Source organism: Somniosus microcephalus, chromosome 12, assembly GCF_052327205.1.
Source record: "Somniosus microcephalus isolate GS21.2 chromosome 12, FLI_Smic_1.0, whole genome shotgun sequence".
Taxonomy (NCBI): domain Eukaryota; kingdom Metazoa; phylum Chordata; class Chondrichthyes; order Squaliformes; family Somniosidae; genus Somniosus; species Somniosus microcephalus.
In genome coordinates, this window is record NC_140998.1 from 81,507,634 (window position 1) to 81,520,156 (window position 12,523).

General features: G+C 48.3%; 1 protein-coding gene across 5 annotated transcripts in view; it reads right to left on the bottom strand.

Moving 5' to 3' along the window:
- Nucleotides 1-3,230: 3,230 nt before the first annotated feature.
- LOC147109355 (organic solute transporter subunit alpha-like) overlaps nt 3,231-12,523 on the bottom strand; it is a 39,550-nt gene continuing 30,257 nt past the window's right edge. For 3 of the 5 annotated variants that reach the window (XM_086003230.1, XM_086003229.1, XM_086003232.1), the window contains exon 8: nt 3,469-3,818. In XM_086003230.1, the coding sequence (XP_085859356.1) occupies nt 3,691-3,818 (128 nt within the window). In that variant the 3' untranslated portion in view covers nt 3,469-3,690. Of the gene's footprint in view, nt 3,438-3,468; nt 3,819-12,523 lie in introns of those variants that run through there. The other 2 variants (XM_086003231.1, XR_015080245.1) reach the window with 2 other exon arrangements.

Genomic DNA, 12,523 nt, shown 5'->3' on the forward strand with positions numbered 1-12,523 from the left:
CCTGATTAATCTGTATCTTTCTAAATGAAGATTTATCCTATCCCTCATAATTATTTCCAATAATTTTCTCACCACCAAGGTTAGGCTGACTGGCCTGTGATTACTCGGTCTATCCCTTTCTCCCTTTTTAAACAACAGTACCACGTTAGCAGTCCTCTGGCACCAAACCTGTAGCCAGAGAGGATTGGAAAATGATGGTTAGAGCCTCTGCTATTAATATTAAGTATTTACCTTTTAACTATCCTGTTGTACATTATAAAACTGTAATGCTAACAATTTTGATGTTGGTTGCATTATCCAGTTTTAGACAGAAAACCATGGCTTTATTATAAAATGTTTGGGCAGAATAGTGAAATGTCTGATGTTCCAGATGTCCTAGCATTGCACAGGTCAATGACCTTTTATTAACATAGGCTGTGAACTTACCAGTATTGACTAAGCAATATACAGTATGTCTCTCTTGCAAAGCGCAAGATATATTAATGAAAACTTTAATGCATTGGGGAAGTTCCCATATTAATGAACTTGAGTTCTATTGATTTTCAACTTGATACATTGTTTCAGTCATTCAGGAAAATGTAGATTTTTAAATTATTAAAAATGCAACTGCAGTAGTGCACCCAAACTGTAAAACATAATGAGGTAAGGACACTTAAGAATGATACTAAATCATTACAGCATGCATTTTGCAGGATAATGGGCCCTGCAGGTCATTTTTCTACACAGATGTTTGAACCATGAAGGGTTAGTTGGCTTGGATAAATGCAATTACTTCCTGACATATCAAAGTGTAAATAATAATCTATCATATGCTATACAGCAAAAGTGCCATAGCGTGCAACAAAAAGGATTAAAATTCATGCTTATAACCATAGATTTGCATATATAACCATATATAAAGACTCTATTGGCCAATATTGATGGATTTCACCAATTGTAATTGTATTTTCTGCTCATTCATTTTACTCAAAGATCTCCAGCTCTGCAGTAATGTTGAAATGTGGCAATACATGAATATAAAGCTGATGGGTCTACTGTGATTTTAAACTGCATGTTCTGAAATCAGCAGACTTACTGCTACTGCTGCTTAGTACAGAAAAAGGAAGCTCCATTTTTTCAACAGAGATCCTGATATCCCCAGTTGTTTTTTTTTGTGTTTTGCATCCAGAACTGAGTGAAAGATACAATCGTGGAGTTATTACATGCATCTACCTACCTTCAGTCTGCAATTAGATCTGAATGTTGGGAAAATTCCAACAAGGAAGCAGAGCTGTTTATACACTTAGCCTGACATAAATGATGTATGTTCTAATGTACATTTTATTTGAGGTTTTGCCCCCAATAAAAATTCAGACCCATAGGCTGTTGCCATTATTCAACTGATCATAAACAAATATGATCTTCCACATGTAATAAATTATGAATAAGAAACATCTTGAGCAACTCATACTATATTTTAAACAAAATAACAAACAGCTGAGTATTTGTGCACCCTGACAACCGCTAGTAATGGTGGTTACTTGTAGGAGATGCCTTGCCTAGGTACCAAAATGTGAAGCATTCCAACTGATAACAGTTCTTCAACACTCTTATATTAACTAAAATGCAGATAGGCTCTTGATGACCGTGACCTGCACATTAAACTTCAGCATCAGTTTTCACATTATTAGAATGGGAAAAACATGGTTTTGTCAGAGAATTTGCAGCATTATGTTGCAGCACTGCTCATCTATTAACCTAACTATAACCTGAATAACATCATCCAATTAAAAGAGACAGCGACGGGCAATTGTAGGAATAAAGTCCTTATTTGAAATCAATCTTCAGATACCAGATTACCTATCACTAGATACCTAAAACTTTGGTGTTGTCTTCATTCCAATCTAAAGACTGATTCTAGCAAACTTCTGAATGAAAGTCTGTTTAGGTTAGCATTGGAGAATTTCCACACCATTTGCAGCGTAGCTTCAGCGCTTAATCAGAGCAAATAACTTTATTAGGCAACAAAATGGAGCGAAAGCTGTTCTCACTGATTTTACAGGTCATATGAGGACCTTGCTGAGGTGATGTGTATAAGAAGCACCCGATTCAGCAAAGAAACAATAGGGCAGCTCAACCATGGCCATTTGTCTGCACTGCTCTATGGCTGTGAAGGTGATGACTGCACTCCAATTTTATGGCACAGACTCATTTCCTGCAGCCACAAGGGATCTCTATAATATCAACTGCAATATGGGAACACATTTATCAGGTGATGGATGCACTTTACAGCAGAGCTGAAGAGTTCATCATCAGATGATTATTGGCATGCTCATGTGGACCTGAGATGTTATCATGTTCTAGGAAGGGTACATTATTTGAGACTGGGGGAGAAGGAGTTAAGTTGCTGGTGTCAAAGGTAGACTGTATTACATAGAAAAGGAGACTTCAGTGATGATGTGCTCTGGTGCCACTTTGTAGCTGTCACTGAGGAGTTACATGAGTGCAGGTCATCATGATGCTCTCCTTCATTTAGTTCTGGTGCCACGTCCTTACTAACACTATCTAATTCCCCCTGGATGAATGCATCTGAGCTGGTGCATACGAGTGAGAAAGCAAGTGACACAGCAGGTGAGACTGAGGGGATTGGGGCAGAGGAAAATGGCCTGGATCATGCTCCAGGGATTCACATGTGGCCTGGTCCCCATCATCCTGTTTCTCATCATTGTTGTCCTAGTCAATGAGGAAGAAATTTATGCACCCGATGGCCCTCCTTATTATCATCCTTGCTCCTCCTGTGCCCTCTGTTGCTGTGGCAGATCTGCAGGAAAGGAGAGTAAAAGCTAAGAATGGGTGAGCATCACGCCCTTGGGATTAAAGGGACAGAGAAGTAGGTGGAAGCTTGTCGCTGTGTGGTAATTCACAGCGATGGCATGATGATAGTGGAGGTGTGGAGTCACTAAACTGGTGCTCGCAATATGCCCGGACTTTGCCATCTCCCACAGCAGAGAGCTTCCCCGTGAGCCCCATGGTCTTTTCCTGATAGGCCATGAAGTGCTTCAGGTTGGGGATGCCCCGTTCTGTGGTGTGCTTCTCACAGGCATTGTGTGCCAATTTCTCCTGCAGCAAGAATGCATGTATTAGGTGAAGGCTAGAATTGAGGAGTGTGTGCCAAGTAGCATGAGAGGTTTAATTACTACAATGAGAGAAAGCAGCTTGAAGCTGTTGTCTCTGTGCCAGGATTTAAGGTTCTAAACACAGAGACTTTGTGTTATAGATTTTATTAGAGGGAATGTCACTCATAGACAACACACACGATGCTGCAAAGGCTGCGGGAGACCTCACGTTACATATCCCTGCTCCATTTAATGCCCTCACCCACCAGTATATTCATGCATCATCAAAACGAGAATCCAGGCTCCTCTACAGCAGATCCATTTGGTTAGTATCTCACAGTTCTATTATGTGAAAGAAAGGACAGAGAAAACATTCCTACATTTGAAGTTTATACTTTTTTTGTGACTTGGCAATAACTGTTGTTGTCAACACAAAGAAAATATATTTTGTGGGACATTATGAAATATCAAAAGACAATCCCACACACATTACACTGTTAAATCTCATAGAATTTCTTGTCATGCATCAATGTAAAGTTCAGTTTTTGAACAGATAACTCACTAGCTGGCGCTAATCATAATTTGATCCATCAAATCAAGGCATATTGTGAAGTGGGTTTTCAAAATACAGTGGAGAAGATTCTGGCAATTGTTTCCGATAATACTTTCTGGAGACAAGAAGCAGTATAAACATTTCCAGGATCTTTAAATGCTGGTCCACTTCTGTAAAAGAAATAGTAGGCATGTGTCAGTGCAAATGTGAGCTAGGGAACTGAATGAAAATCAGTAAAAGCTGGAACAATATTTAGTTTCTGTACTAACTGCAGGTAAGATAAACATTAAAAACATTACAGGAATAAACAAATGAATTGAGAGGGGAGAGTAAAAGCTAAGTTAAAAAGTAAAACAACAAGGAACCATACAAACAATAAAGAGACTGGGAAGTAGAAAAGTGAAGAGCAATTAATATAAGTGTTATATTTAACTCTATATTGCAAATATGTGGAATTTTTGGTGTTATTTTCTGATAAAAGTGCAGATGGCAGCTTTATTTAAGGAGGTCAAAAAAGTGTGCTGAATCCAAATTTCAAAAAAATTGCTCAGGGGGTTTGGTACCTCCACAGATGGATGTTCATTATATCCTGAACAGATCATGTGATTCCAGGACCTCCAATTACATATGTATTTATTCAGAATTGTTGTGTAAACATTGTTCATTTTATTTCTGGATATAATCCTGTCAAGTTTCATTTAGTAACCTTAAAAACTAGGACACTCCAAGCGGTAGGGATTTTTGAAAGCTGCTGGCATTTTGGGGAAGTTCTCAACACCAGGAGGATTAAGAACATAAGATCATAAAAAATAGGAGCAGGAGTAGGCACATCTCCTATTCCTAGCCTCATCTCACCCCCTTGGAGGAGACGGTGCATGTCATTCCTGGCAGGGGCATGGCTGAGCCCTTGGCTAGCGGCGGGGCTGAAAGGATACAAGATGCTGGTAACCTCATACATTATCCGCCTTCTGGCATGCACCTCATGCTTTCCCACCCTCCTGTCACCACAACTCCACCCTTGTGCCTTCCTCATTTCACACATGCAAGAAATGCAGCCTGCCCAGCCAGTGGGTGACCAAGAAGAGGCAGCCTGCCCAGCCAGTGGGTGACCAAGAAGAGGCAGCCTGCCCAGCCAGTGGGTGACCAAGAAGAGGCAGCCTGCTCAGCCAATGGGTGACCAAGAAGAGGCAGCCTGCCCAGCCAGTGGATGACCAAGAAGAGGGAGAGGAGAGTGAAGAAGAAGAACAAGAACAGAAGAAGATTGATTTGACACTCACAGCCACCAGCTCCTCAAGGTCAACCAGCAGGAACATTTGCAGTGTCCCCCCACTGAAAGTCAGCAGCCTTCCACCAGCCATGCTGCAGCCACTGGGGTAGCCCTGCATGATATCAGTAGGATAGACAAAGGCAAACACAAGACACTCACTAAGAGAATGCATATGGTTGCTGAGTTGATTTCTTGATGTCACATTGGATGGATAGATGTATATAGTTGGATTGGAAAGTTTGCTTTGTGGTGGCTTTTATTTCAGCACCATAGCCAAGAGGACGCTGTGATTGTCAGTAACAGATGGAAGATAAGGTGTGGGACTAATGTTGAAAGGGGAATTGGGGTTGTGATCATTGGGACCGCAGGCAGATGATTTCATCTCGGATATCCCGGCCACAAAAGGGCTATCTGGGATGTATCCGTCTGCTTCCTCTTCTTCTGCTTCCTTCTCTTCTTCTTTTTCCTCTTTGGCTTCCTCCTCTTGTGTGTCATCCTCTTCCCTCTGTGAGCAGATGCTGTAAATCTGAAATACCAGCATAAAATGCTGGAAATACTGGTCAGGCAGCATTTCAACCTGAGACGTGAACTCTGTTTTTCTCTCCACGGATGTTGCCTGACCTGCTGAGTATTTCCAGTATTTTCTGTCTTCTCAAAGGCTTTCATTTACCATCCGAACCCTTGCAAGCTTCCAGCAGCACTCCCTACACACTTAACATTTTTTTAACATCTATTGCAGCAAGCCACTACTTCAATAAAAAAATTTAAAAGTCCAGGGCCTAGAAATTCAGTCTAGCCACTTTTGGGGTGGTAAAGTCGGGCGGGCAGTAAAGTTAGCGCCCGCCGGAAAGTGGAGGCCACTTCGCTGAAATTCAGTAGCTTTGGCCAAGGAGTTTGGGCGAGCGCTGAAACTGGCGTTGCACTCCTATCTTTAGGCGCTAAGCCGGCGGTGCGGACTGATAACGCTGAGGCCGGGCGCAGCGCAGGTACGGTCATGTTTTGATTGACAGCAGACACCCTGACGCCGGCCAGCTCTTAAAGGGGGCAGGGTCGACTTTGTCTGCTGCCACGCCCTGGACAGTGGAGCCCTGCAGCTAGGCCTGAACACTGCTGGTGGACCCAAATAGCGCCTGAAGCCATGCAGAAGGCCCGTGAATGAGCGCAGCGCTTCTCAGAGCATGCTTTGAGGGTGCTGCTTAGGGGGTTGGAAAAGAACAGAGAGATCTTGTGCCCGGACAGTGGCAAGAAGGCTCCCAGGAGGCAGTACAGGAGAGCCTGGAGGGAAATCGCCCTGAGGGTGTCAGCCAACAGCGATGTCCCCAGGACTGGTGACCAATGCCGCAAGAAGTACAACGACCTCACTCGGTTGGTCAGGGTGAGTACCCTTTCCAGTGTCCTCCTCATCCTTGCATGTGCACCTCACATTATGGGCAAAGGGACCTCAAAGGCCTAATGGCCAGCCCTCCTCCTGCAGCTATGGCACTGGCATGATCATCAATAGCACTTCCTGCACTTCACACACTGGCCAAGCTATTCGATCATGGGAGGCAGTGCACACAACAACAGGGCACCACACTGGCCAAGCTATTCGACCATGGGAGGCAGTGCACACAACAACAGGGCACCACACTGGCCAAGCTATTCGACCATGGGAGGCAGTGCACACAACAACAGGGCACCACACTGTACTTAGAGGCCATCCTTTCTCTTGCAGGCCAAGCTGGCGCAGAATCTGAGGAGCCGGACTGTCACCGGGGGAGGCCGTGCCCAGTTCCAGGAGCTCAGTGACCTGGAGGAGCGTGTGGCTCGACTCATGCGTGCCCGGGTGGTTGGCCCCGTTGCTATTGGAGATGCCGACCCTGTGCTGGGCCCCAATGGTAAGGACATGACCGTTTGCACCTCTCTCGTTCCCCTTGCGCTTCAGATCTACATCCTTTGCCACTGTCCGACCAATGCGCATAATGCCACCAATCATGCCTCCCTCACTGACGCCCTGTCCTCACTCTAAAGCTACTCTTGTGCCTTCCTGCTTTCAGCTGGTGAGGAGGAGGTCCCTGAAGCTGAGAGTGCCAGTCCCTCGGAAGAGGAGGACGACGAGGACCAAGAGGAAGGCGGCACATCGGGGGAACCCTCATCCGCGCCAGGGGATGGCAATGGAGGGGACACGTCTTGCCTGGAGGAGAGCCAGGGGGAAGTGTTGCAGGGGGGTGTAGCTCCTGGGCCCAGTGGCGTCCAGGCACGCGGGAAGGGTCGGGCAGCATGGCTGCCTTCTCCCCAGAGGGAGAGTCCGGCCTCCAGTCCAGAGACGGTCCTCGCCCAGGAGGTGCGCCTCCTTGATGAAATGTCCGCGGTCTCGGAGCGGCGCCACAACGAGTTCATGGGGGTTGTGGGACAGTTGCCTCAGGCCATTGAGTCCCTGGCTCATAGTGTGGCCGATTTCGGGGACTCACAGGCCAGGGGTGTCGACCAGCTCGCGGCAGCACAGGACGCGAGTCGAGAGTTCATGAGTGGTGCCGTGCAGACACTGGCTGATCTGATGCGGGCACAGACCAGGGCAGTTCGGGCACTCACTTCTGCCACACTCGCTGTGTCACGGAAGCATCGCCAGGGCACCCGCCGCCCTGCTGCAGCACAGCGGTCTGGCCTTCACCAGATTGCTGCGCTTGCTGCAGTGCCAGCCCGGCCGAGTGCCAGTGTCTCTGGCGACCAGCGAGCGCCTGGCATCAGCCAGCTTGCCCCCATTGATGCAGCCGCCACTGCCACTCCCCCAGCCAAGCTGCGACGAGCTGCTGGAGAGACTGATGCTGCCCAGCCACAGCTGCAGCAGTCAGCAGCCGGCCCCTCCAGGGCCGGACCTCGTCTAGGCCGACCCCCAAGGGCATCTGCTGTCACGCATTGTGCCCCTCAGGAGCCTTCCCCCAGCCTTGCAACACCCACAGGGCCCAGGTTGAGGCGGAGCAACAGGTCGGGCAGGGGCCGGAGAAGCCTGCACAAGGACTCGCCCTGTCGGCACACCAAGTAGAGTGTGTTGCCAACTGTTTTTTTATATGGGGGTGTTTGTGTTCTGTATGGGGGGGGGCTTATTTTGCTAACGCCGAAGATGAAGGCAACTGTTTTTTTATATGGGGGTGTTTGTGTTCTGTATGAGGGGGTTTGTCTTGGTTAGGCCGAGGATGAAGGCCAATTGGATGGACAAGTTTTGTTATTCCTCCCCAGGTTGTGGGAGTGAGATATGTTTTTGACTGTTTTTTGGGGGTGTTGTCTGTTTTTCTGTTTCATGTGGGAAGGGCCCTGAGTTTGTTAAATAAAGCTTTTTATTTATTCAGCTTGTCCAGGTGTCATGTTTCAAGTGGTTGTTGCGTTAAACGGCTGAGGGCTTGCGGAGCGGCTGCATTCAGGTGCGTTCATTGCCACAAGCCATTCCCTGACAGGGGGCCTAGAAGTGTCGTTCAATAAGCCGCCGGCGGACGGCCCTTGGACCTTGTGGCTTCCTCCTGGGCTGGTACTCCTCCTCCTCCTCCTCCTCCTCCTCATGGTCCTCCTGCTCGTCCTCCTGAGGTGGTGGTCCAACGTGAGGTGGCAGTGCCTGAGTCCTGCGGATAGCCAGGTTGTGCAGCATGCAGCAAACGACGACGAACTGGGAGACTCTATCCGGCGAATACTGTAGAGATCCGCCGGATTGATCCAGGCAGCGGAACCGTTGCTTGAGGACGCCAATCGTTTGCTCTATGATGTTACTTGTGGCTTGATGGCTTTCGTTGTATGCCTCCTCCGCAGGGGTCCTGGGCGCGCGGAGCGGGGTCATGAGCCATGTACACAAAGGGTAGCCCTTGTCCCCAATAAGCCATCCCCTTGGTGGAGGCTGTGCCTCGAACATGTCAGCCACAGTAGTCTGGCGCAGGATAAATGCATCGTGGCTGCTTCCTGGAAAGCGGGCATTGACAGCTAGGATGCGCTGCCTGTGGTCACACACCAGCTGTACATTGAGGGAATGGTAGCCCTTCCGGTTGCGGTAATCCTCGGCATTGTCGATAGGTGCCCGCATAGCCACATGCGTGCAGTCAATGGCGCCCTGCACCATGGGGAAGTCGGCGATCCTGGCAAATCCGACTGCACGCTGCTCCTGCCTCTCTAGGGTCATGGGGAAGGAGATGAATTGGTGTCTCCTTGCGAAAAGGGCATCGGTGACCTGCCGGATGCAGCGATGCACGGCGAACTGGGAGATGTTCGCTATGTCCCCAGCAGCGGCTTGGAATGAGCCGCTTGCATAAAAGTTCAGAGCCACCGTGACCTTCACTTCCACCGACAGAGACGTCCTGCACATCAGCTGTGGACGCAGATCTCTTGTGAAGCAGCTGGCAGATCTCTGCAACCACCTCCCTTCTGAAGCGCAGCCTCTTAACACAATGCGCGGCAGTCATGGTGAGATAGGACACCTGCTGCCGGTATTCCCTGAGTGGGTAAGGCCTACGTTGCCGACGCCTGATGGCCCCTCTGCGTCTAGGCATGGCTGGCCCTCTCACACAGCGTCTGCGAGCCCTTCGCACATAATGCTGGAACTGAGGGTTGGAACCCCATGCAGCCCCCATAATAAACTTGCAAACAGTGAAATCACAATGAGTGAAATTTCCAAGCTCTGGCCAGAAGCCAAAAATACCTCTCCTATGTTGTCCCAAATCAGGAAGGTCTGTTCCTTGGTCTCTGTCCAGAAATCCAAAGCACTAAAGTCATTGCAGCAAAATGGCTGGCCTTTATAGTTCAGTCTAAGTGCCCTTTAATTAGCGCTCCCCGAGGCCCGCAGGACCTCTGCTGCGTTCCACTTCACAGTTCTTAACAGCGCCACGCCCACATTGGGCGGGCACCACTGAATTTCCGGTTTGGGGCGCACAAACAGCGTTGCACGACGAAATGACGTCATAAGCTGCGCGCGCAGCTGAGCGGGCGCAAACACTTTGCGCCGGCGCTAAATGTCAACTGAAGTTGGGCGTAGGCGCAGATCGGCCTGCGCCTGGGCGCTAAGTGCCTAGCGCTGGAAATCTACCCCTCTTATGGCGCTAACGGCTGGCGGACGCAACTGAATTTCTAGGCCCAAATGCTTAAATACAAACTTACCTGAAAGATGGGTGTGTCCCTTTCAGAGGTGCTGACATCGCCACTGCCAGCCTGCTTGCACATCAATGAGGGCAGTGCAGTTGATGTTGTATATATGAACTTTCAAAAGGTGTTGATAAAGTACCACATAAAAGGCTTGTTAGCAAAATTGAAGCCCATGGGAGAAAAGGGGCAGTAGCAGCAAGGATACAAAATTGGCTAAGCGATAGAAAACAGAGAGTTGTGGTGAATGGTTGTTTTTTGGACAGGAGGGAGGTATACTGTGGTGTTTCTCAGAGTTCAGTACTAGGATCACTGCTGTTTTTGATATACATTAATGACTTGGACTTGGGAGTACAGGGCACAATTTTGAAATTTGCAGATGACACAAAACTTGGAAATGTAGTAAATAGTGAGGAAGGTAGTAATGGACTTCGAGAGGACATTGACAAGCTGGTGGAATGGGCAGACACACAGCAGGTGAAATTCAATGCAGAACATTGTGAGGTGATAGATTTTGGTAGCAAGAATGAGGAGGGACAATACAAGCTAAATGGTACAACTTTGGGGGGTTGCAGGAAAGGAGAGACATGGGGGTGTTTGTGCATGGGTCTTTGAGGATGGCAGGACAGGTTGGCAAAGACATTGATGAAGCATGTGGGTTCCTGGACTCGATGGATGGAGGCATGGAGTGCAGGGGCTGGGAGGTTGTGCTGAACCTGTGTAGGACATTGGTTTGGCCACAGCTGGAGTGTTGTGTCCGATTCTGGGCGCCACACTTTAGGAGGGATATAGAGCCTTTGGGGAGGTTGCGGAGGAGATTTGCTAGGGTGGTTCTAGGGATGGGGGGATTACAGTTACGTGGATAGACTAGAGAGGCTGGGGTTGTTCTCCTTGGGGCAGAGAGGGCTAAGAGGAGACTTGATTGAGGTGTTTAAAACCATGAAGAGTTTAGATAGAGTAAATAAAGAGAGGCTGTTTCCAGTGGCTGAGTGGTCGATGACCGGAGCGCACTGGTTTGGGGTGATTGATGAAAGAATCGGGCGACACGAGGAAAAACCTTTTTACGCGACGAGTGGTTGGGATTTGGAATGCACTTCCTGATAGGGTGGTGGATACAGATTCAATAGCAGCTTTCAAAAGGGAATTGGATAAATTCTTGAAGGAGAAAAAATTACAGGGCTATGGGGAAAGAGCCAGGGAGTAGCACTAACTGGATTGCACTTCGAAAGAGCCGTCGCAGACTCGATGGGCGGAATGGCCTCCTTCTGTGCTATGTTATTCCATGATTCTATGATTCTATGATGGAGCCTCTGATGACAGCTCTGATAGTTTCCATGCCAGCTCACACTACTGCCATGGAAGCTCAGACTGCTGCCAGTTCTGGGGTCAAGCTTTAACAGGAGCTTCCAGAGCGTCACATCACTCCTGCACTCTGTTCCGTGCAGAACAGTAGGAATGCTGAAGCACCCCCCCAAATAGAGCAACATTTGTTCCATACGACCTGCTGTCCTCTCTCAGAATGACAGGATGCCTATTCCCCCATCACCCATTCTGTCAGTGCACTTGTCAGTGCCACACAGCCAGCTGGGCCAGACTGCCCTGGCCCTCGAGGCTCAGAGCTACTCAAGGGTGCCCACCTCAGGCATCTGAAGTGTCCTCAATGGAAGCTCAGCAGCCTTCCACCTCTCACGTTGTAACACATAAGACAGGCACTAGGGGGTTGCAAAGGGTGATTCTTAATTCTACAAGTTCACTATTGCCAAATAGGACCTTTTTTCATGATTTGGTGTTGGTGTTAATATTTTCAGTAAGTTAGGGCAACACTAATGTGGTTAGCCTGCAGGAGGGCTTTCAGATGGTGGTTGTGAGAACTGTGGTTATATGGATGGTGGGACTATTGGGAGGGGAGGGATGGTTCAGGTTTAGAGCTCTTCTATGAGAACTCTGTCACTTAGGGGGAATTGGTGGGCAATGCTGCTCCTGCTCTTTCTCCTCCTCCTCCACTTCTTCCTGCCCAGGGGATAGTAAGGGTGGTCCCTCTGGATTGCAAAATTATGCAGCATACAGCACCACAACAAATTTGGAGACACAATCAGGGTGTACGGCAGAGCTCTTCCTTAACAGTCCTGGTAGTGGCACCGTTGTTCGAGCATGGCGATGATCTGCGCAATAAGATTTCTGGTAGTGTCATGGTTCTCATTGTAGGCCAAATCTGCATCTGTACCGGGTTCCTGATGGGAGTCATGAGCCATGTCCAGAGGGGATATCGCTTATCGCCATATAGCCAGCCTGTAACCTTGGAATAGAAGTGGGACAGAGGACTGGCGCAGGATGAATGAATCATGGCTGCTGCTAGGTAACCAGGCACATTATCTGCGGCCTGTGGTCGCAAACAAAATACACACTGAGGAAGTGGTATCCCTTTCTATTGAGGAAGTTGCTAGGCTGCTGGTGGGGAGCACGTAGAGCAATGTGAGTGCAGTCTATGATCACCTCGGATAATCCATCGGAAAG